The sequence below is a fragment of the Pristis pectinata genome, chromosome 24 (assembly GCF_009764475.1).
Source record: "Pristis pectinata isolate sPriPec2 chromosome 24, sPriPec2.1.pri, whole genome shotgun sequence".
NCBI lineage: Eukaryota > Metazoa > Chordata > Chondrichthyes > Rhinopristiformes > Pristidae > Pristis > Pristis pectinata.
The window spans coordinates 16226522-16251884 of record NC_067428.1 but is presented as its reverse complement, the minus strand read 5'-3'; the positions used below and the strand labels follow the sequence as shown (position 1 = coordinate 16251884).

General features: G+C 45.2%; 1 protein-coding gene across 1 annotated transcript in view; it reads right to left on the bottom strand.

Moving 5' to 3' along the window:
• The window catches only part of LOC127582721 (uncharacterized), a 51852-nt gene extending 27898 nt beyond the window's left edge, over nucleotides 1-23954 (bottom strand). Inside the window, 9 exon segments of the mRNA XM_052038283.1 lie at nucleotides 363-1120; nucleotides 13397-13504; nucleotides 14001-14044; nucleotides 14500-14549; nucleotides 17914-18085; nucleotides 19194-19219; nucleotides 19221-19391; nucleotides 22832-23629; nucleotides 23772-23954. Of these exon segments, the coding sequence (XP_051894243.1) occupies nucleotides 363-1120; nucleotides 13397-13504; nucleotides 14001-14044; nucleotides 14500-14549; nucleotides 17914-18085; nucleotides 19194-19219; nucleotides 19221-19391; nucleotides 22832-23629; nucleotides 23772-23954 (2310 nt within the window).
• Between the last annotated feature and the right edge of the window lie 1409 nt (nucleotides 23955-25363).

Here is a 25363-nt window from a genome sequence, read left to right as displayed (position 1 = left end):
GTGTGTCTCTCTCTCTCTCTCTCTCTCACCCTCATCCTACCTCGACTTAAAATTGTGGATGCTGAGGGTCACTCAGAGAATTTAAGATCTTTGTTATGTAAGGATATTAAACAGGATGGAGCCAAAAAGCTTAAATAGAGTGCAAATACAAATCTCCCCCGTTGCCATGTTCCTGTGAATGAGTGGCTCAACAGAGAGCAAAACAAAATCAAAAAGCTTCCTTATATTTATGACTTGGTGCATTTCACAATCAAGATACTTTGAGATCATGAACTTTATCATGTTTTACAACAAATTTACACAGGAATCAAAGTAGAGCTCTAAGAAAGGCCAGGACACAGTAATAGTAAAGAGTGACTCACCTCCTGAGGATCCACAACGCAGTAGTGATAGAGATACTGATTCCCCAACATCATTGCTCCTCCTCCTGAATAGAACTGGCTACATACCATCCTGATCTGGCTGTAGTACATGGATCCTCCGCTGCCAGCCGTGGGATTCACACCCATGATGTACACAATACTGGCAATCAGTTCCATCCCACCTAGAATAGCACTGAATACCAACACCAACAGGTAAAACTTCCGACTCCTGGAGTTGTGGGACTTGCTGACACTGATGATGAAGAAGGCCAGCACCACGATGAACGAGATTGCCGCCATCGCAATCATGAAGCCAGTGGCGGCCCTGGGGTCAGTGGTGCCTCCATAGCCATAGCCACCCATCCCGGGATAATAACCTCCTCCTCCCATTCCTGGGTAGTAGCCGCTGCCTCCCAACCCAGGGTAGTAGCCACCTCCTCCAAGTCCGCCACCAATGCCCAAGCCATAACCATAACCATACTGCCACTGCAATGTCGACGCCACGCAGGCAAAAATAGCCAGGCACAGGATGATAACAATTCCTTCTAAAATGCGAATGATCCCTGGTGGGGAGCTCCACTTGTAGAAGTGCTGCGGCTTATCTTCAATGTAGTAAGAGCCCGGTGGAGGTGAATTCACATCATATTCAAAGCTGCCCACAGAGGGTCTGTAGGCCACAGGTGGGCTGTACTGTGCCGGGCTGTAAGCAGGGGGGCTGCCGAAGGGTCGACTCTCATACATTGTGCTGGCAAAGGGACCTAGAAATAAACACAAGAGGAGAAAAACTTAACCAATGACAACAACCGCAGAATAAGCAACGTCAGCCTTACTGAAATGGCGCATTGTGTCCACAACAGCTCTGCACATCTGATGAACACCCAATAATTAACCCAGACTGACACCACTCAGCCAAATGCACTTTTAATTCAGACTCTCTCTGCTTCAGCTTATTCTGCATTTTAGGTACTGGGTGTTAGTGTTTACATGTCCAACAGCATGAAGGTCAGGGAGACACACCCAAGCACAGTTGCTATCATCATCACAGAGGTGAGAGCTCAGTCTTTGAAATGACAGTTGAATGCAACTTCATCTAAGATCAGCCTTTAGCATTCAGGGATTCTCCAGCAGAGTTGGAGTAAATCAGAATTCAATGCGAGTCATTCTGTGCTGGCCACAGTGGAGGCTTTAACTGTTTGTGGTGAGGTGGGTTAATGATCGGTTTAGTCATGTCCGATGCTTAAAGATTCCACATGATCCAAGGGTCAAGGTATCAGGAGCCACCGAGCTGGCCTTACAGGTTGAAAGGGCTTTCATTTATATGCTACACCAGTGCAAGGTGCATGGAGGAAAGCAGGTGTCTGGGTCTGAGGGAAGAGAGGCCAGGGGTTGGAGGGGAGGGAAAGGAGTGTAGGTGGTCAGGTCAAGGGTCAGCTGGTGGCAGTGGTGGACTTAGAGGCAGGGGTGAGAGGTTGACGTTTGGGAGATGTGTTAGTCAAGGGTTGTTAGTTTGGGGGGTGGGGTGGGACCTAAGGGAAGAGGCCCTGATGGAAAACTTGTCAATAAGTAAATTAAACTTAAGACAGGCTGGGATCTACTCAGAGCCCTTCAAGTCCCACAGTGGTAGAGTAAACAGGGCCACTGAAACCTAAACAACACAACCTAATTCCTTACAGCAGGACCCAAACTTGAACTAACAATTTTGCCAGTCAATTTGAGGAGGGCAAGTTATTAATGGAATGGTGATCTTGTAAAATGACAAACCCTGCGTGCACAGTGACAGATGCTGTGAACATAGCCATCGATCATTGGTCCCAGCACCATATGGTGAGCGTGTAGGGGTGAGGGGTGTGCATCAGAGGTGATCAACCCCGCAGCCCTAAAGTTAAAGTTGGTGGTCCGCTCACAACATTTTGGTAAGGCCAAACTAGTGCAGTAACAAGGTAGGACTCTGAAGAGTGTTGTAGAGCAGAGAGACCTAGAGGGTATAGGTACATAGTTCCGTGAAAGTGGTGACACAGGCAGACAGGGTGGTGAAGGCGGCTTTTGGCATTCTTGATTCATTGGTCAGGGCATTGAGTACAAGAGTTGGGACATCACGTTACAACTGTACAAGACACATTTGAAGTACTGCGTACTGTTCTAGTCACCCTGCTATAGGAAGGATGTCATTAAACTGGAAGGGGTGCAAAAAAGCTTTATGAGGATGTTACTGGGACTGGAGGGTTTGAGTTATTAAGGCGAGGTTGGATAGGGTAGGACTTTTTTCTCTGGAGTGTAGGAGGCTAAGGGGCGAGGTTTATAGAAGTTTATAAAATCTGAGGTTTATAAATTGAAGAGGTTTATAAAATAAAAGGGATGAATAGATAAGGTGGATAGCCAAAGTCTTTTCCTTAGCATCAGGAAATCCAAAACTAGAGAGCATAGGTTTAAAATGAGAGGGGAAAGATTTAAGAGAGACCTGAGGGGCAACTTTTCCCACAGAGCGTGGTATGTATATGGAACGAGCTGTCAGAGGAGGTGGTAGAGGTGGGTACAATATGACATTTAAAAGTCATTTGGACAGGTACGTGGATAGGAAAGGTTTAGAGGGACATGAGCCACATGCAGGCAAATGGGACTAGCTCAGTTTGGCATCTTGGTTGGCATGGACAATTTGGGCCAAAGTGCCCATCTCTGCTGTACAACCCCATGACTCTACTAGTTTAAAGCTCTAGATTAAAGTTCACCCTTCCCCAGGATAAGAAGCCAGCTCCAACACTCCCAGGAATTTGGTCCAATCTTATACAAGTGTGATATAAATCCACAGTTAGGAGCAATGGGTTTGATGTCTTTGCTCTTCTAGGTTGTAGAGGTCATGGTTTTGGGTCATGCCATTGGAATACCTTGGCAAGTAACCACAATGCATTTTGTAGATGGCACACACTGCAATCATGGTGCCATGTTAGAAGATGGAATGAATGGTTAGTGAGGTTGATGGGGTGCCAGTCAAATGGACTGCTTTGTCCTGGATGGTATTAAGCTTTTCCAGTGTTGTAGGTGCTGCATTCATCCAGGGAAGTGGAGATAATTCCAACACACTCCTGATTTGTGGCGTGAAGGTGATGCAAAGAGTTTTGTGATTCAAGAGGCACGTGACTTGGTGCACAATACTTAGTCTCTGAGCTATCCTGTTGAGTTTCTGGTCAATGGTAACACTTCTCCCCAGGACACTGAGGGTGGGGGGCCCAGCTATGGTAATGTGAAGGATGGGGAGGGTGACAGTATCTTTTGTTGGAAATGGCCACACCTAAATGTTATCTGCATGCAGGTAATGGACTGCTTCAATACCCGAGGGATTGTAATGGAACTAACAATTGTTCATGGCATTAACGTTATAGGGATTTGATCACTTAGGACAGTTTAAGCAGACAGACACATCAAACTGCACCAAATCTAGTTTTAAATTTCTGGGCTATTCCCAAATGATTAACAATTTTTTTTCAGCTCCCATTGTCCCTTAAGACGTGTGTGTTGGTATGTTTGCGTGAGCGTGAGCATTTAAATAATAAACGACATGTTTCAAATCTGAATTTTAAAAAAACCTTATTTTCTGAAAAAAATCATTCCTTAACAATTCCCTGTGCGACTTGCAACCCCCCCCCCCCCCCAACACACATTTAAAAACACTGCGCAAATTAAAGAGCTTTTATTCAGGGTGATTAGACTTAGACGCACGTAATAATTTACCAAGGAGTAAGATTCTTTCTCTCTGCGCCGCTCTCACTCTACACACCGAGTTATTCCCAAACCGCAGACTTTTTAGTCTCTCTGGATCATTCACCTACAGTTCAATAGCACTTAGGATCACCTTCCTTGCAGCTTATTTCTCAAAGTTGAATTTAATTAACATAATAACTTTCAAAAGAAGTAATACAAAACATTTATAAAAATACCCGAAATCATCTGTGGAATGAAATAGTTCGGAAACTGACACCCAAAGTGTCTTTTTTCAGACTGACCCTGAAAGTGCTACTTACCTTTCAACTCTCAGTCCGCTCACCGGGTGTGGTGTTCGGAGCTCTCTCTTTACGCGACTTGTTCCAAAAACTATCTCTATATTGTTTCCCCTCTGTCCCCTCCTCTCTCTCTCTCTCTCTCTCTCTGAATCCAGAACGAATCTCCAGAAGCACTCGGGGTCTCCAGGATCCTGAGAGTTAACTATTCACCCATTTGTCCGCGCTCTCACTCTAAGTTGGCTTTAGTCCTGTCGTTTCAGCCAGTTACTGGGAAGGAAAATGGCAGCGAGAAGGTTTAATCATTCATCCGAGATAAACAAACTGCACTCAAAGAAAAGGCGAAAGTTCAGCTTCATTAATTCCGACTGCCCCCACTTGCAACAGGGCCTTTCACTGTGAAATCGGTGGAAGTGATTAAATGAAAACCCCTCAACACTATTGGGCAAGAGCACAGAATGGAAAACTGCAAAACCTGCCGAAACTAATTGAATACTCACCTAACTGAAACTCAGGAAACACTCCCACAACAATGAGTCTTTATTGATTTATGCTATTTATCTTACAAAGTCTCAGTTCACAATTGATGTTAGGTTGCTGATTCCAAAAATAAATATATGAACCAAGCTGCCTATAAAAAAAAGTGGATCAAAGACTGACCCTGAAGTACAAAACACATAAACAAAGTACATAAACAAACAAGGGCAAACACATAGAAGGGCTGCTCTTAAAGGAACCAAGAAGCAAAAATAAAATGTAGATGCCGGAAATCTGAAATTTAAAAATGGAAATGCTGGAAATACTCAGTAGATCAGGCAGCATCTGTGGAGAGACAAACAGAGTTAACATTTCAGGCCAATGATTTTTCATCAGAAGGCCATCGAATGGAAACGTTAACCTGTTTCTCTCTCCACAATGTGGCCTAACCTGTGGAGGGTTTCCAGTGCTTTCTGTTTTTTCTAATATTCTTCTCCCTAGCCAGTCCCTCAGCGTTGAGGATGACTTGCTTTCGCTCTTAGTGGCTGAAGAGACCTGTGCAGGAATCCTGCTGTGGCTCTGGGATGAGCTCTTTGGCCAACGGTGATCGAGGGGTGTGGTGGAGGGTGCAGCAGTAGGGCAGGTGGAGCTGGACAGGACAAGGTGGGTGGATTGTTTGGATGGTAGTGCACTTCCTGAGTTTAGCCTCCGCATGTTTCCAGAGGGATGTAAGGTGCTCAGTGCCTTCCTGGATACTTCACTCACTTGGATTAGGGATCTCCCTGAATCAAAGAGGACATCACAATTTTTCAAGGAGAAGAGTTTTCTCTGTCCTCTTGGAAATCTCTCACCATGTTGGAAGCAGGAGTCTTGTGTCAGATATGTGGCACACGCACCATGATCAGAACCTCAAAGCTGGAGATGTGCTGACATTGGTCCACCTATGCTGCCAATGGATTAGAAAATCTTTGCTGAGACAGCACTGGTGGTGATTCTGTAGTTATATGAGATGCATGCAGTAAGCAGCCCATGTCTCCAAAGCATTACAGCAGGGTGGGGATCCCTGCTGCTTGGTGGACCATAGTTCCAGATTTACACTCTGTTTTTGAAAAGTGTGGTTCATTTCATTATCAATGTCTGCTCTCACTGAGAGGTGGCTCCCAAGATATAGGAAGTGATCCATGTTGTTAAGACTATTGAGCGGTTCCCTTATACGAAGAGAGGGACTCTGACCTCACTATCTACCTTGTTGTGACCTTGCAACTTATTGTCTACCTGCACTGCACTTCCTCTGTAGCTGTGACATTTTGCTCTGTACTGTTATTGTTTTTACCTGTACTACATCAATGCACTCTATACTAACTCAATGTAACTGCACTGTGTAATGAATTGACCTGTATGATTGGTATGCAAGACAAGGTTTTTACTGTACCTTGGTAGAAGTGAGAATAGTAAACCAACACCAACACCAATGTTGAGCAGGGTCCTGTCATGGATCTCGATTGTCAGGAGGAGGGATAGTGTTGCGCCATGAGGATGGGTTGTTGAAGGATCTTTGCTTTCCAAATGTTTAGTGTAAGGTTTGTCTTCTTATCCACTTCAAGGGAGCTCTGTCTCCATGTGCATGTATGTGTAACATCTGGGTACTGTAAAGTGATGATTGAGCTTTGAGTGGGTTTGGATCTGAAGTGGAGGCACTGAATAGCATTCTGCTCATGCTGAGGTTTAGTTTCACTCCAGTGTTGGAGGTGAGGTGCAGTATTGCAGTGAGGAAGATTGAGATGAGGGTTGGTGCCAGGACACAGCTTTGGTTGATCCCAATCTGTGTTGAGATTGAATCAGTGGTGGGCCCTCATGGCTTGCATGTCATTGTGGAGCACCAGGGGATGCTGGTGAATTTTTAAGGACAGCCAAATTTGTGAAGGATCTTCTATAATCCCTCCTCGGCTGATGGATTTGAAGGCTCTTGTGAAGTCAGAAAAGGCCATGTTGATGCTGCGCCCTGTGTTTTTTTTGGATTGGTCGCCTGCTGGAGATTACGTCCATCCACTTTCCACTATTGGCTTTGGAGTACCTGGACAACAGCAAAACAGGCTGCCGTTTATTGATTACAGCTCGGCGTTCAACACTATCATCCTCTCAGTACTAATCAACAAGCTTCAAAACCTGGGCCTCTGTACCTCCCTCTGCAACTGGATCCTCAACTTCCTCATCGGGAGACCACAGTTGGTGCAGATCAGTAATAACATCTCCTCCTTGCTGACAATTAACACAGGTGCCCCTCAAGGATGCATGTTTAGCCCACTGCTCTACTCTCGCTACATTCATGACTGTGTGGTTAGGCACAGCTCAAACACCATCTATAAATTCACTGATGACACCACTGTTGTTGGCAGAATCTCAGACGGCAATGAGGAGGCATACAGGAGTGAGATAGATCGGCTGGTTGAGTGGTGTCACGACAAAAACCTCGCACTCAACGTCAGCAAGACCAAGGAATTGATTGTGGACTTCAGGAAGGGGAAGTTGGGAGAACACACACCAGTCTTCATTGAGGGGTCAACAGTGGAAAGGGTGACAACATCTCAGAGGACCTATCCTGGACCCAACACATTGATGCAGTCATGAAGAAGGCATGCAAGTGGCTCTGTTTTGTTATGAGTTTGAGGAGATTTGGTATGTCACCAAAGACTCTTGCAGATTTCTACAGATGTACGGTGGAGAGCATTCTGACTGGTTGCATCACCACCTGGTATGGAGGCTCCAATGTGCAGGATCGAAAGAGGCTGCAGAGGGTTGTAGACTCAGCCAGCTCCATCACGGGCATAACTTTCCACACCATCGAGGACATCTTCAGAGGCGGTGCCTCAGAAGGCGGCATCCATCATTAAGGACCCTCAGCTTCCCGGAAATGCCCTTTTCTCATTATTATCATCGGGGAGGTGGTACCTGAAGACCCACACTCAATGTTTTAAGAACATCTTCTTCCCCTCTGCCATCAGATTTCTGAATGGTCCACGAACCCATGAACATTACCTCATGAGTCCTCTTTTGCACTATTTATTTATTTTGTAACTTATAGTAATTTTTATGTCTTGCATTGTACTGCTGCCGCAAAACAACAAATTTCACGTCATATGTCAGTGATAATAAACCTGATTCTGATTCATTCTACCTATTGATAGATGGAATCTGCATTGTGACTCTGGGAGGAGCTCTTCAGCCATTGGGAAAGGGGTGGATTTTGGAGTATAGTGATCCAAAGGCTTCAACTAATGATCCAGAGAAGTGAGTTCATATTCCACCTTGGCAGCTGTGGAATTTGAATTTGGTTCAGACCTGAATAAAAAAACCCACAAAACTATCCACCCATTTGTCCTCTCTCTCCCTCTAGGTTGGATTTAGTCCTGTAGTTTCAGTCAGTTACTGGGAACCCATCTGGTTCACCAATGCCCTTGACATGAAAACTTGCTGTCTGGCCCATACGCAACTCCTGACCCAGCAATGATTTGGACTCTTAAGTGCCCTCTCAAATGGTCGAGAAAGCCACTCAGTTCAAAGGCATTTAGGGATGGGCAATAAATGCTGGGCTTGGCACTGATGCAAATGAATCAACAGGGCAAACAGCAGGCAGACCCCTCTTTAATTACCACAACTGGACTCGGTTCCTTTCTTAAAAATCACAGCTGAAGGGGAGAAACAACATACAGATACCTGAAAGCCCAGATCCAACAAAAAACTTGTGACCCAAAGGAAAGAAAATAAGGAAAGATGTGTGGATTATTCAGTGCTCCCAAGACCATTTACAGCCCAAGGACTCATCACATTGGGAGCTGAGAGAGAGCTCAAACAGAGATACATTCAGCACTGGAAAGAGTTCTTTGAAGAACACCTCCATCAAGACTCTGTCTTTGATGAGAGCATCCTTGACTCCATTCCAGAGCATGCTACCCATTACAACCATGGTATGCCCCAGGCCTGCCTGAAGTTGGAAAGGTTATCCAACAACTAGAAAACAACAATCTCACTGAAATGGGCAAAATCCCTGATGAATTACTAAGTACACATACATACAAAATCTCCAGGGAATGCTGAAAAAACAGACCTACTTACCTTCTTATCTAACGTGATAATTTCTCTAATCCTTCCTGAATTGTCAAACTGGAACAGTTTTTCCTCATTATTTCAAAGTTCCGTGAAGGTGCTGGTGATGCCTCAGAGTGCTGCACACCAACCTTTAAGTCAGAAGGTTGTGGGTACAGCTCCTACCCCAGGACCTGAACAAAATACTGAAGGAGCACTGCACTATGGGAGCTTCCTGCCATCCTTCGGATGAGGTGTTAAACCAAATCTCTGCTGTCAAGTAAGTATTAAGATTGCATGGCATGGTTTTGGACTTGTTCTCCTGGGCCAATGTTAATATCAAAAAAAAGCACATTAAAAAATTACAGTAAAACTTTGATAATCTGCTATCCAGTTGTTCAGAAGTGATGATTGTTCAGCATCTGGCTCACCTGTTCCTGTTTCCAGCATGCTCTTTAAAGTCACTAGGGCTCTGTTTCCTATGTTTCTTTAAACGCACTGAGCCCCATTTCCCACACTCCCTTTAACTCACTGGGTTCTGTTTCAACTGCTGCTTTTAATCACGCCAGGTTCACTGGAAGATTGATTATACTGCTGTGTAACATCTATAGAAAAACAAATTAAAAGTGTGTTGGGGTATTAATAGGAATAATATCCAATGGTCCAGGAAATTTGCTGGTCTGACACCACCAAAGTCCTGAGATTGCTGAATTATTGGAATTTCACTGTATCTGGTCATTATCTCATTGCTGTTTGTGGGATCTTGCTGTGTGCAAGTTGGCAGCTCTGTTTTTTACATTACAACAGTAACCACACCACTGATGTGTCGCTGGCTGTCAAGCCCTTTCACAGGAGCTGGGAATGGCACTATGTGGATGCTAGTCTTTCTCACAAACTCTTTCTTTGTTTTTCTCTCCTTCTCTTTCTCCATCCCTCTGTTTATTTCATGTAGAAAGACTCAGCTCTCAACCTATTCTGAAACAAAGCTTTTTTATCTAGTAGATTTTCTTTGAGACTTTTCTGGGACCACTCTACCAGCCTCTGTGCAGAGGCACCAAAGCTGGACCCAGCATTCATGTGTTTGACCAAGACCTTATACATACTGTAACCCTTAAACCCTGTAGCTGCTCAGGGCCTGAATGTGCTTGGAGTTAACCGTAAACCCGTGGATCAGGTCACATTGAAACAACTGCAGATTACAAACCCATACCAGGTGTGTGGCAGTGTAATGCTTTTGCCTTTGAATTAATGTGAGTTCAAAATTCCAACTGGGACAGTTTGGAAATTTGAATTTAGTTACAAGACATTATAACAAGACAAGAAATAAAGCGGGAGAAGGCCATTTGGTTCTTCGAGCCTGCTCCACCATTCATCAAGATCATGACTGATCTTTTACCTCAGTTCCATTTTCCTGCACTATCCCTTCGTGTCCTTTAAATTTCTGTTTCAAACAAACTCAATGACTGACCCTCCTCACACTCCAGGTTAGAGAATTCCAAAGGGTTCACCATGCTCTGTAAGAAGAAAGTTCTCCTCATCTCAGTCCTAAACAGTCTTCCCCTTATTCTGAGACTGTGATCTCTAATTCTAGAAACTTCAGCTAGGGGAAATATTCTCTCTACATTCAGCCTGTTGAGCCCTGTAAGAATTTGCAGGTTTCAGTGAGATCTCCTCTCATTCTTTTAAAACTCTGGAGATTACAGGCCGAGTCTACTCAATTTCTCTTCATACAGTGAACCCAACCTCACATGGACCAGCGCAGTGAATCTCCGCTGCACTCCTCAAGGGCATATCCTCTTTTAGAAAAGGAGACCAAAACTCTACACAGTACTCCAGATGCAGTTTCATTTAGGCTCCATCTCCTCTCTTAGGTGAATGTAAAGATCCCATCACACAAATTCAAAGAGGAGCAGGGAAGTTATCTGCAGAGTTCTGCAGTCAAAATTTAACCCTCGCTCAATCACTAAGAGAAAAAGGCAGGTCATCCAGTCATTGTCACAACACTGTCTGTGGGATCATGCTGTGCACAAATTGCTTAGAAAGAAACACCTGAGTTGGAAACAATGTGAATTCCGATGGCTCATGCCCACAGTTGCACTCTCTCACTATGCTCCAGGCATCAGTGTGAAGGTACATGGACTGAGGGAGAGTCTCATTCTGGTCCCAGCACTATCAGGACACAGGACAGCAGTGAGCTGCATCAGGGCAGCTCATCACTCTCACTTGGGCAGTGGTGGATGGAGGGAAATGTTATGGCAGTGGTACTTTGTGTTAAGTTTGCGATGTGGATACTGTTGGCATGGCCTCTATCTCTTGTCCAACTCTAAGTTGTCCCTTGAAGTAAATTGTTGCGATGGAGCTCAGAGTCCAGTCTGTGTTTCTGGTATTGAACAAGGTGGCTCACCCATCTGAGCGCTCTAATTAAAGCCTCAAAACTGGGAATGTTGGTCTAGATGGAAATATATCTTGCCGTGGTTTGGAGCATTTTGCAGAGACAGCATTGGCCATATCTCTGCAGTGCTTTGAGCTGTAGATATTCGCTGTGCCCGAAGCTGACAGAAGGGCAGGGATCACAGCTCCATGTGGACCATGAGCACTGTGCTGGGTTTGAGATCTTCATCCTCAGACGTCCTTTTCCTCAGATAGTCCAAAGGCTGTGCTGCCACGGTAAAGGTGAAGGTTAATTTCATCATCATTCCCTGCCTTTTTCTGAGAGGTGGCTCTGGAGGTATGGAAAATAGTCCCTTGCCTTCCATGGACCTGTGTTATTAGGGGGCAAAGTTGTGCAGTGAGGGCAAGTTGGTCAAGAACTTTTTGTTTTGCTGACGTTTGGAATAAGGTCCGTTCTCTCAAATGCTACAGCATATCAGTTGATGGGGACTTGTAGCTCTTCCTTCAAGTATATTTGTGTAGGCAAACATCATTGGTGTACTGCAGGTGGGTGGTTGATGCTGGAGTGACCCTGGTTCTGGAGCGGACATGATGTAGGTGGAGCAATTTCCCAGTAGTCCTGTAGATTAGCTCCACTCCAGCGGGAGGTCTGTTGCAGGTGAGGTGAATCAATAACTGACCACCCTCCCCAACTGCGAGACTCAGAACCAGCAGAGACCAAGTGTTTCCTCTTGCCGAGAAGAAATCCACAAGTTTCTTCTGGATCTGGTCAGCAAAAGCACAGGATGGGACCAAAGTAACCAACTGATACCACAACATCAAGGCCACCGGCTAGTGTATGAACAGTGCTCAGCCCCTGTGGTAAAGCACTCAGAGCTGTCCTGTCCAGTGCCCAGAGCAGTGACTTTTGCCTCCAGCTCCTGCCAGTTTACAACCAAGCTTCCTCAGCAGGGCTCAGGAAGTTTCCTGGATAGAAGAGGTCCATGTACTCCATGGTTTCATCTCCTTCGGCAAGGATCCTGTCACAAACCTACCAGGAGTGTGGACCAATTCTCCCAATTTACCCATGTGGAGGATGAGGCCGAAAAGACCACTGGCACATCTTCTATTAGTCAAATGGATCTGTGATCATGACGATCACAGGGTATGCTGAGAGGATGCCTTTCCGCAGCCCATGCAGAGCCAAACCCACCAACCTCCTCCAGAGAGGGGCACAAGAATGGCTCTACACAAATGGACACATTATGGAGCATCCCTGATAACCCTTCCCTCCCAAAAGCCAGGGTACCTTCAAGGATCTGGTAACCTTGACAAGACAGCAGGAGCATGCAGAATTCAGACTTGGGTCACAAAAGGTAGCCCAAGACAAAACATGTCCCAAAAAAGTATTCAGTTTAGACAGAGTAAAGCTCCCTCTACACTGTTTGATTGCAAAAGAAATTTTATTTTCCAGACAACACATTATAAAGACAAATAAAAACAAAAGGCAGTCTTGTATTTGTATAGCACCTTTCACAAACTAAGGGACATTCTAAGATATTTCACACTTAATGAATTATTGTTGAAGTACTCTTGTAATGTGGGAAACATAGCAGTCAATTAACACATAGAACACTCCCACAGACAGCGATGTCATAATAACTGGGTAATCTGTATTTAATGATGTTGATTGAGAACTAAATAATGGTCCGGGACTGGTGTGATCCCCTGCTCTTCTGATTAATGTATGCCATGGAATCTTTGATGTGTACAAGTGAGAGTGAAAGGGCCTTGGCTTAATGCCCACTTGAAGTGCACATTCTACCTGTGACTGTGTGGGTTTCCCCCAGGTATTCTGATTTCCTCCCACTTCCCAAAGATGTGCTAGTTGGTAGATTGATTTACTACTGGAGTGTAGGCGGGAGGTAGGCGAATCAGGATGGTGTTAATGGGCATATAATAGAGAATAAGTTTACAGAGAAATAAATGGGGGAATGAGGTTGATGGGATTGCTCTTGAGAACTGGCATGCACTCGATGACCCAAATGGCTTCTTTCTATATTGTAAGAACATTTTAATATACGAAATATTAAATGACAGTCTTTCAGTAACTCCCGGAGGAGTTGCATTCTAGATCATACTCTTGGATTCGTTGCTTGACGTACGAGAGCTTGTTCTTCAGGTAGGTGCACCGCTGCTTCTTCTCCACAAATGTTGGTCCTGTTTAATTAAAAGAACTGCAATTAGACGACAGAATAATTCTTCTGTAGAACGGAAACACCTCTAAAGGATCACTCCTTGGCCAAGTAACTTCTCTAAAAAAAGGAGTCAGTGGGGGGCCTTGGGTCAAGAGATTATGGGTTCAAGGCCCACTCCAGAAACCCTAACTCAACCTGTCCTACATGTGACTCCAGACCCATGGGCTGACTCCTAGTATGTCCACTAAAATGACCCATTCAATTGTAAGAAACTGTTATAGTAAAATATCACATTGTCTGCAACTAATCAAGAAGGTGGCTCACCACCTTCTGGGGACTGGACAATAAGCGGTGAGCTTGCTAGCAATCCTGACAATCCAGGAGTGAATGAAAGTAAAATAATCTCAGGAAAACACCCTCGGTGCAATACTGAGTGGTGCTGCACAGTCGGAGATGCTACCTTTCTGATGAAATATTGAACCAAGGTCGCGCTTGTCTCTGTGCTGGACATAAAAAACCTCCAGGCATTGTTTCAAGGAAGAACAGGGGAGGTCTCCAGGTGCTGCGGACAATATTTATTCTCAATCAGCATCACTAAAATAGGTTTAAAACAGAAGAAAATCTAACCCGTTCCGATCTGGGTTGAGGCAAATTTCTTGGATGTTGAAGCTAGTTGATATGAAGCATGAGTTCTGCCTTACTGCCTTGTGAAAGCTCATTTAATGGAGAGATACATCAGGAAAGTTTTACTTTAAACCTTTTGTGCCTCTGCACCAGTGGAATCTGTAACTGGTTTACCAATTATTGACATTTTTGTCACACAAGCCTTCATCTTTCTTTTTATCTTTTCTCTTCATCTCTTCATTTGATTTTTGAGAATTTTCCAAAGCGAGGACAGATTCGGCATGGTCTAATTCAATGATGGAGTTGGATTGAGGGGCTGGTGGCCTCTTCCTGTTCCAATTTATTTTCCCTTCCCAAACGTTCAATGTTCCTGTTGCGATGAGGAATACTCACATTCTTTTCTCCTTATAATCTTCAATGATCTTCATGATCCGTCTGTGTTCCTGGAAAGGAGATAGGACAAGAGTGGAAGTCAGAGTGAGATGAGTGTGGTGTGTCAGTGTCAGGAACCGAAGAGCATTCAGTTACTTCACACAAGCCTGCAGTATGCACAGTGTTTAACCACCATGTATATCTCTGCATCCCAAGTTCCCTGATCCTGTTTGTCTTTCTTGAGAGGAATCTTTCTTTCCATTTTACCCCACCTCTCTCTTGCACACAGACGTGCAATGCCACCTCTTTGTGGTCCAAAGCCAGAACTCTAGTGATTGGGGCTGAGTTCCCACAAAGGCACAATGGGCAAATGGAGTGTTCCAACTTCAACCCTTGGTTTGTGCTGAATCAGTTGATCTCTGCCGGGGAATTACTGGGGTGGCTACAAGTGAATTATGGGATTATGGAATGGGAACTCATTCATGGTTCCATACATTAAGAAAGGTTGTAATAGGCCTAGAGAGGACACAAGGAATACACCAGGATTTTAAAAAAATCTTTAATGGAATAATGGGCATTGCTATCAAGGCCAGGTTTATTGTCCCTCCCACATTCCCTTGAGGAGGTGGTGGTGAGCCACTGTCCTGAGGTTCTTGGGTAGCGAGTTCTAGAGTTCTGTGCAAGCAACAGTGAAGGAACAGCACCGTCAGTGCGATTTAGCTTGGATGGTCCAATGCTTCAGCTGCTCTTATCCTTCAGTGTGGTAGAGGTCATGGGTTTGGCAAGTGCTGTAGGACTGGAGGTATAGATATGTGAAGGATTCGATAGGTTGGGAATGTGTCTTTAGAACAGAGGAAGCTTAGGTATAATTTGATCATATACAATTATTAGAGGGCTGGACAGAGTGGATATGAAACATTTACTTTACTGAGAGGTTAACAATCAGAGGCCATAGTTTAAAGCCATTAATAGAAGTATTAGAGGGGAGCTGAGGGGAAATTGTCCAGCCAGAGCCCAGGAGTTGTTGGGGAATCTGGTAGGGAGGGGGAGGGGCAAAATTCTCAGCATATGTGAATCTAATTAGCTGAGCACTTGATGATCTACAAGGCAATGGACTGACAGCTGGGGTTAGGCTGGATTGCTCTCTTTGGCTGTCACGGACACAAGGGGCTGAATGGTTTCCTTCTGTGCTGTAAACTTCTGAGATTCTATAATTCTCCAACAGACCCAGTTGGCCTTCTGGGAGAAGTGTGGATGAGCCAGGAACAGAACTGGTGGAGGATGGTGATGTCCGCAGGGCCTTTAAACAAAGGTGCCAAAGAGCTACTGCCATTGACGGCAACTCTACCTCAGGATAGTGCTTGCCTCCACGTATGGCACAGGTTGTGTGCCCAGCTGTGCTAACACTGGCGACTCTTTGTGTTTTATCAAGCTCACAGTGAATTGTGGAGATTTTAAAATGAATGGAACATTCCTCAGACTATCAGTTCCTTATCAGCAACTCAGGCTCAAGAAAACAAAAGCTGAGAGTTATAAAATATTTGCTGCCAACAGTTGGTGCTGAGAATGTTTACTCACAGCATTTCCTGCTCCAAAGTGCCGCTGAATGGAGGAGGCAGTTAACCCCATTGGTGGGTCTGGAGTCACACGTGGACCAGAATGGGTGAGGATGACTGGAGCGTTCCTTCGGTGAACAGATGAGTTTTTGCAACAATCCACATGGCTCCTCACTCCTCACTCCTCTTCCCATTCCCTCTCCTCTCCTCATCCCACACCCTCCTTCCCCTCCTCATCAGTCCCCTCTCCCCATCTATCCTTTCTATCCCTCCTCTCCCCATCCTTCCCCTCCCCATTCCCTTCCTCTTCCACTCCTCACCCCTCTCCCCCTTGCCCTCCATGCCACATCCCTCCTCCCCCCCCCCATCTCTGAGCTCTTACACCCCTGCCCTCCTCTCCTCCACCTTCTCCCACCTCTCACCACCCCCTCCTCCCTCAACCCCAGAGGCACTGATGGAGAGGGACGAGCTGCCGAGGACAGGTTATTGAAAGTGCTGTGACTCCTGCTGTGTGCCCACTCTAGCCCAGGGTGTTGAGGAGGAGCCTCATACACAACAGCCACAGGACCAGAATAGACATACTGTACTTGCAGCAACCCTGGTCACGTATTCCTGGAGATTTCATCAGATGACCTCCCAGCCCCAAGAGACTTTATGAAAAATGAACAAGAGTGTTCAACAAAAAACTGACAATTTCTTCTAACACCTTAGGACTGTCCTGGCTTGGACTGCGAATTGGTTGACAGACTGGAACAGAGGGTAGGAATAAACAGATCTTCTTCCAGGGAGTGCAGAGTCTAGTGGGTGCCAGAGGGATCAGTGCTGGGGCCCCAGCTGTTCACAATATAGATCAATGATTTGGATGAGGGAACCAATTGTAATATTTCCAAGTTTGCAGATGACACAAAGCTGGGGGAAGGGGTTCGATGTGAGTTGTTCAGCGGATGCTATGAAGCTCCAATGTGATTTAGACAAGTTGGGTGAGATATGGATCAATGTGAGGTTATCACCTTTGGTTTTGAAAAGAGAAAGGCGATTTCTTATCTGAATGGCGATGTGGGAAAGGGGGAAGAGCAATGGGACCTGGGTGCTCTTGTATATCAGTCACCGAAAATAAATGTTCAGGCGCAACAAGCAGTCAGGAAGTAAATGGCATGTTGGCCTTCAGTGCAAGAGGACCAAGTGCAGGAACAAGGATGTCTTGCTGCAGCTGGATAGAGCCTCAGCAAAACCTCATCTAGAGTTTTGTGTGCAATTTTATCCTCCTTATCTGAGGAGGGATGTTCTTACCATGGAGGAAGTGCAGTGAAGGTTTACGACACTGCTTCCTGGGATGGCAGAGCTGTAAGGCCTATATTCACTGGAGTTTAGAATAATGAGAGCGAATTTCATAGAAATTGTAGCAGGACGAGACAGACCAGATGGAGGGAGGATAGTTCCAAAGGCCAGAATGTCCATAACCAGGTCTCGCAGCCTCAGGATAATGGGGTTTGCCATTTAGAACCTAGATCAGGAGAAATGTCTTCACTCAGAGGATGGCGAACCTGTGGAATTCTCCACACAGAAGACAAAGGAGGCCAAGTCATTAAATATATCCAAGGAGGTAGCCATATTTATGAATGCTAAAGAGATCAAGGGATATGGAGAGAAGGTAGGAACAGGGTACTGACACGGATGATCTGTCATGATCATGTTCAATGATGGAACAGACCTCAAGGACTGAATGGCCTATACCTGCTCCTATTTTTTATGTTTTGTGGGTCTTTGCTCATTGCAGCGTCCCAAAGGTTAACCTTCAATCCTCAGACACTCCGGGGCAATCCTAGACGGTTGCTAACCCTATCCCAGAGACAGTACACCATGCCTAATTTCTACTGACCTCTGATGTCTCTGTGTAGTGGGGCAGTTTCTCTATCAGAGCCTTCAGCTCTCCAAACTTCCTGTTAGCTGCATGGATCTCATTGTGTAGCTCTCTATATTCTGCATACTGGTCGTTGAATACTCCCTTGTAGCGCTCCCTCTCCTCTGCAGTCTCAATCTTCGGATACTTTCTGTGAAAATGAAGCCGAATTTGCAATGAGTGACGGGCCAAATGTGAGCTTCGTGCAAAATCTCTCAGACTCTTTGTAGACATCTCACATTGAGTGGTAATACCAGAGGTTAGACATAACAGAATATAGAACATAGAACATAGACGAGTTGACACAGGAAGAGCCCATGTCTGTTATCAACCATTGTGCCAATCTAAATTAATCCCATCTGCCTGCACACGGTCTACATCCCTCTATTCCCTGCCTGTTCATGTGCCTGTCTAAATGCTTCCTAAATATGCTATGTGTCTGCTTCCACATAGCAATATTTCCCATGGCAATGCATTCCAGGCATCTATCTCTCTCTGTGTAAATAAACTTACCTCGCAAATCTCCTTTAAATTTTTCCCCTTTTCACAAAGCTATGCCCTCGAGTATTTGACATTTTCATCCTGAGAAAAAGACTCTGATCATCTATCCTATCTGTGCCTCTGATAATTTTAGCTCAGGTTGCCCCCCCCCCCCCCCCCCCCCCCCAGTCTCCGATACTCCAAGGAAGACAATCCAAATTGTATCCAATCTCTCCTTACAGCTAATACTCTCCAATCCAGGCAACATCCTGGTGAACCCTTTCCACACCCTCTCCAAAGCCTCCAAAAATATTCCAAGGTGGTTCACAGGAATGAGCACCAAATGGAACTATAGTTTCCAAGAATCCTTGCAACATAGAAAAAAGGACATTCAGGCCCATTGACTCTATGCTTTCACACACAACAATCTATTCCCCCACTCATTTTCTCTGTAATGTATTCTGTCCAAATTCCATCAACTCAGCCCAGATTCTACCTACACTAGGGGCAATTTACAGTGACCAATTAACCCAGCAAACCTGCACCTTTTCTGGGATCTGGGATTCCTCAGAGCACCCAGAGAAAATCCATGTAGTCACAGTGGGAACATGCAAAACTCCACACATAGCAGCGGAGGTCAGGATTGAACCCAGGTCACTGGAGCTGTAGGACTGTAGCTTTACTAGCCGTGGCACTTTGCCACCCAAGGGTCAACCGGAAACATTAACTCTTTTATATCAATAATCATTTTGCAGTTACTAACAAGACCATTTCCTTACGTTACATAATCAGGAACGATGAGGGGGCTTTGGAATAAATCCAGTTGGAATAGACTTGTTGAGAGTGTCTGCACCATTGGACCGTGACGGGATGTTCTTAGTGACCTCTTCATCCGGAGGTCGTGATGTGCTTGTCCGGAATGACATGCGCTTGAATGAGAACGGGTGTCTCTGTCTGATCACTGTGACTGTTCCACGCTACAGGAAGCAACAGAGTGATATGTCAGCTGAAAACTCAGACCCGACAATGAATGTGATTCTTTCACGAGTGTGGAGGTAGAGCACTGTCCCTGCCCCATCACATTCTGCTCCTACCCAATCACTGACCACCCCCCCCCTCCCCACCCAATAATCAGGGTTCAGGGGATCCCAGTTTAAACAAATCCTTGTATTGGAACCACATAAGGAATAGCAATCAGGAGTCAATCTATACACTTCTATACAATCTATACAACTGAATAAACCTATACTGTGCCAAATGCAGCAACAACTTGCATGAAGCACAACTCAGCATGGAGCTACGAGTAGTTAGCAAGGCAATGGGCTTCATTGAAAGAGGGTTGGAGTATAAATGTAGGACTGTCTTCCTACAACTGTACAGGGCGTTGGTGAGACCACAGCTGGATCCAGTTTTGGTCTCCTTATTTAAGGAAGGATATTTCTGCATTGCAGGTGGTTCAGCAGAATGATTCCAGGGATGAAGGGTTTATCTTATGAGAAGAGGCTGATCAAGCTGAGCCTATTCACATTGGAGCTTGGAAGAATGAGAGTTGAACTGATTCGATGCTGAAAGGATGTTTCCCTTTGTGAGGAACCTGAAGATAGAGCATCATCGTCTCAGAATAAGGAGCCATGCATTTAAAATGGATATAAAGAAATTTCTTTTCTTAAGCGGGTCCCGAATCTTTGGAATTCTCTACCCAGAGAGCTATGGAGGCTGAATCACTGAATATATTCAAGGATGAGACACTGTTTATGATCTATGAGAAGTCAAAGGTTATGAGGAACTGGCAGGAAAGTGGAACTTAGGCCTGACTTTATCTATGATTTTATTGAATGGTGGAATAGGATTGATGGGCTGACTTCTGCTATTACATCTTATGTATTTATAAGGGAGTGAAAGTATTTCAAGGCACCTCAAAGGAATGCTATTAAAGAAAATTTGACACTGATCCAAATAAGGAGATATTGGAAAATGTGACTGAAAGCTTGGTCAATGAGGTTTTAAGGAACACCTTTGGGGTGTGGAGAGGCTTAGGGAGGGAATTCCAGATCTTGGGGTGCAGGCAGCAGAAGACACGCTGCCATAGTGGAATGAAGGAACTCTGGTACACATAACACGAGGCCTGAACTGAAGAGCTTCCTGCAGGGTTATAGAGGAGGAGCTGGAGGTAGCAGTAAATGGTGAAGAGACCATGGAGGGATTTGCGAACAAGGATGAGAATTTTAAAATGAAGGCAACTGATGGACCAGGAGCCAGTTTGGGTCAGAGAGCACGGGGTAGTGGGTGACTGGGACTTGGATAAGTTTGGATCCCCCCACTCATGTTCAATGGCTACGGGATGTTATGTCATATCTAAATTTAGGGGTGATCCGTTGTTCAATTTCTGGATCTAATCTGGACTTTCAAATATTGTGGGGACCTTTTTGAACTACTTTCAAAACCATTGATTTGGTGCTTAAGTACAGATACTGGCTATTACTATTATGTCTTCAGGCTTTTTTTTTTGTCTTTTTTTACCAAACAGCTTCAGTCTTGGTAGTGGGTTTAGATTTTTTTAATAATAAAGTTATTCCAATTTATTAATATTAATTAGTTATCATTTCTGTTTATCAATATGAGGTATTGTGATTTCAAGTGTGACTCAATACAATGTATTTTGTAACATTTTGTTTTTTCTTTTGTTTCATGTACTTTGTATTTTCTATCTGGAATTAATAAAAAATATTGTAAAAGAAAAGTAAAGAAAAAGTTTGGACATGGTTTTCCATGAGCTTAAGCTTAGGGTAGGTGGAAGGTAGGAGTCTGATGAGATTACTGCAGCAGATGAGCCAAAGTAATGATGGAGATAGGCAACATTTTGGGGATGGAAGCTGGCAGTTCATTGGGTATGGTATCAGAAGCTCATCCCAGGATCAAACATGAGACCAAATTTGTGAGCAGCTAGGTGCAGTTTCAAATGGTTCCTATGAGAAAGATGGAGTCAGTGAAAAGAGATTGCAATTTGTGATGGGAACAGAAAACAATGGCTTGAATCTACCAGTGCTTAATTGGAAGAAATTCCTGCTCTTGAATGTCAATGTGACCTACATACCAAGGGAGAGTGTCAGGGGAGTGATGGTGAGGTGGAGCTGGGATAGTCAGTGAACGTGGGAAAGCTGACACTGTATCTTGGGTGAATGGAAATCAGAGGGTCCAAGGAGAGATCCTTGAGGAATACACGAGTGAATGGTGTGGGAACAGGAGGAGAAGCCACTGCAGTGGATCCTCTGATTGTGACTGAATCAAGAAGAAAAGAACTGGATAGGCGTGGGGAAGCAATGGAAGATGAGGTCATGGTCACCATGGTAAAGATCAAGAAGGACAAGTGAAAAAGGATGGATTATTGAGCCATAGTCACATAGGATGTTATTTGTATCTTTGATAAGGGCTCATTCTGTGCTGTATTGAAAATACAGCTGTGTAAATCTTTTCTATTATGCATTGTAAAGAGATGATTCATGGTTTTAAGACTGAAGCAGCACCTTGCATTCGGTGCTCCAAGCGTGGCCTCCTCTACATTGGTGAGACCAAACGCAGACTAGGTGACCATTTTGCAGAACACCTGCGCTCTGTCCGTAACTGTGACCTGCATCTCCCCATTGCCAGTCACTTCAACTCCCCCTCCCACACTATCACTGATATATCGGTCCTTGGCCTCCTCCACTGCCAGGAGAATTTCAAGGGCAAACTGGAGGAACAGCGCCTCATTTTCCATCTTAGAACCTTGCAGCCTAACGGCATGAACATCGAATCTTCCACTTGAAGTAATATCCAGCCCCCTTCAAGATTCTCCTTGGTCCCTCCGATTTCTCATCACCCAAAATACAGTGTCAGTTTTCCCATGTTCGCTGGCAAACCCAGCTCCACCTCACCATAACTCCCCTGACACTCTCCCTTGGTATGTCATTGTCTTGAATCTCCAGCCACAACCCACCTCCCCCCCTCCACCATGCTTCTTCCCTTTCCTAGCCTCTTTTTTTTCCTACCTTTTTCTTCCTTTCTTACCTTACCTTTGACCCATCCCCCGGTGGATCTACTCTCCCCTCCTACCCCGCACCTGCCTATCACTATCTCTTACCTGCATCTACCTATCACCACCTTGTGCCCACCCCGCATCCCCTCTTTTGTCCACCTATCACTGCTCTGCTTTTCCCTCCTATATATTGGGCTTCCCCTTTTCCTATCTTCAATCCTGAAGAAGGGTCCTGACCCGAAACGTTGACCGCCTGCTTTTCTCCATGGACGCTGCCTGGCCTGCTGAGTTCCTCCAGCATCATGGTGTTTTTCAGCACCTTCCCTGGCTGGTATCTGTAGTTGTTTGAAGGGAAGAGTCTGTGTGATTACTTGTCTTGGTCACCAATGGGACAGAACCTACCTTACTTGTTAAAGCTTCCCTTTCCCTTCTGGTTAGCTCATGACGCCACACCTTGAGACACACGCCCGCACTGACCAGGTACAGGAGCATGTTGACGAACAGGAAGGCCGTAGCTGCAATCTGTCCGCTCTCCACTCGGCACAGCTGATAGTACAGAGGACTGTTGGCCATCATGGTGTAGCACAAGCCTCCCAGGCCGAACCCATTGACGTAGACAATGCCGGCTGCCATGTACAAAAAGAACAGGCAAGCGTTCATGGTGAATTCTGTCAGCGGCCACCACCCCGAGTCGAGAAGAATAGTTCTATAATACAGAGACAGTCCCAGGACCAGGAGTCCCACCGTCACAATCCAGGCCAGACCAGCCATGACCAGGACAAAAGGTGTTTTGGGTCCAGTATAGTAATAATTGTTCCCAAGCCCATAGGCTGGGAAAGATCCACCAATGACGTTGTACCACTGGCTGTCCTTCTGTATGTATGCACATATACAAGCGAAGACCATTGCTCCGAACAGTAGCTCCATCACTCCTAGTACCCTCAGCAGTCCTGGCCATGACTTCATGTAGGCGTGCTTCAGCTGGTAGACGTGCATCCTCTCCATGTAGCTCTGGGCCGTCTCAGGCTCCTTTTCTGTGAAATTGCTTGAAAACTCTAGCGGGGGTCCTGCTTCATTTTTGGACGTCCTGCAATCATCATCTCCAGCTGCCTCCCTGGGCTTCTCCTCCGACAAGCTGCCCTGTGTCGAGGTGTCCCTGCGGCGGTTTAGGGAAGGGTGACACTGGCGGCGAGCACTCTTCTACTCCCCACGAGGAGCTCAGGTTGAGTAGCGATCTGGCCCGCCTTCGGCGGCCCCTCCAGAAGTTTTTCCAAGAGTCGGGGATGAACTTTCTCCTTGGTTTGATGTCAGGCATGGGCAGCTCCTCTTCCAGCGTGCCCACCGGCGGCTGCAGGGGCAGAGGTGGTGGCACAGCCACTGAGCTGTAGGAGTCTTCTTCCTCAGTGGTGCTGGCACCTGTGTTTGACATCAAGTGCGTGGGCAGCGTCTGCCTCTGTAGGCCAGGACGCTCAACTTGTTCACCATTGGTTGCTGGCCAGCTCCAGTCATAATCACTCGTTACCATTCTCCGATCTGAAGACATTTTCTTTCTACCAGCCTCTATCCCTCCACTTTGGAGGAGAAAATGGGAAGGGACAGTGCAAAACTAGTGTACATTTAACAAAGCTGTTGGCAGCTTTAATACCTAGTTCACCATCTTAGGCTTCAAAAACTAATTGAATAAATAATTGAAGGAGAAAAATATTGCAGGGCAAGAGCTGGGTAATGAACTGAATCTTCAAAAGAGCTGCAGCAGACTCAATGGGCTTAAGACCTCCTTCTGAGCTGTACAAGTGTGAGAATCGAACTCCAGTTCCTTCCTACTTCAAAGCTGAGTGTAGTTTTAACATTCCAAGGATTGGCGAGGTGCCCTCAATGACTTCACTTCCTTGGGCAGAGCAGGGAGTGCAGAGCCAATCCTAAACAGAATACAAGAAAAATTTAAATCTCTTTGGCCTTTTTCTCTCCTGTGGTTCTTTCACTTGTTGTTCTCACTCTCTCTCTCACACACACACACACACACACACACACACACATGCACGCGCACAGAAACACACACACATGCACGCGCACACGACCGTGCGCACACACACACACACACAAATAGGCCATTTGGACCACTGGAAAGGAAGGAAAACATGACACCACACAAAGAGGCCATTCATCCCCTCAGGTCTGTCCTGGCATTCAATAACATCATGGCTTATGAATCAACTAACTGCATATACTCACATTTTCCCATAGTCACTCCTCAACCTTGGCTAACAGAAAACAATCAAGGATTTATAATTATCAATTGCTGTTTGCAGAAAAGTTCTAAATTTTTCTCACCCTCTTTGCCTGTAGAAGTATTTCTTTACTTCACTCCTGGCCCTAGCTTTTAGACTCTAGCTTGTACCAGGGTCCCTGAATAATGGTGTGTGTATAGAGGTTTATAAAAATAATGAGGGGAATAGATAAGGTAGATAGTCAGAACATTTTCCCTAGGGCAGGGGAGTCTAGAACTAGAGGGCACAGGTTTAAGTTGAGAGGGGAGAAATTGAAAGAAATGAGGGGGTAGGGTTCTCACACAGAGGTTGGTGGCTCTCTGGAACCAAGCTGCTGGAGAAGGTAATGGAGGCAAATACAATTACAATGTTTAAATGGCGTTTAGACAGGTACTTGGATAGGAAAGAAGTAGAGGGATATGGCTTAATGTGCGAAATGACATTAGCACAGTTGAACATCACAGATGTACTGGACAAGATGAGCCAAAAGGACCATTTCTGTGCTGTACGAATCTATGAATAGAAAGGATTTCTCTTTATCCACCTTATCACTTTGTATTAATATCTTAAAAACTTCAATCGGATCACCACTAAACTTTCCATATTCCAGGGAAACTCTCCTACCATTTCAGTCCTTTGGAGTCCAGGTATCAGTCTGGTTAATTCC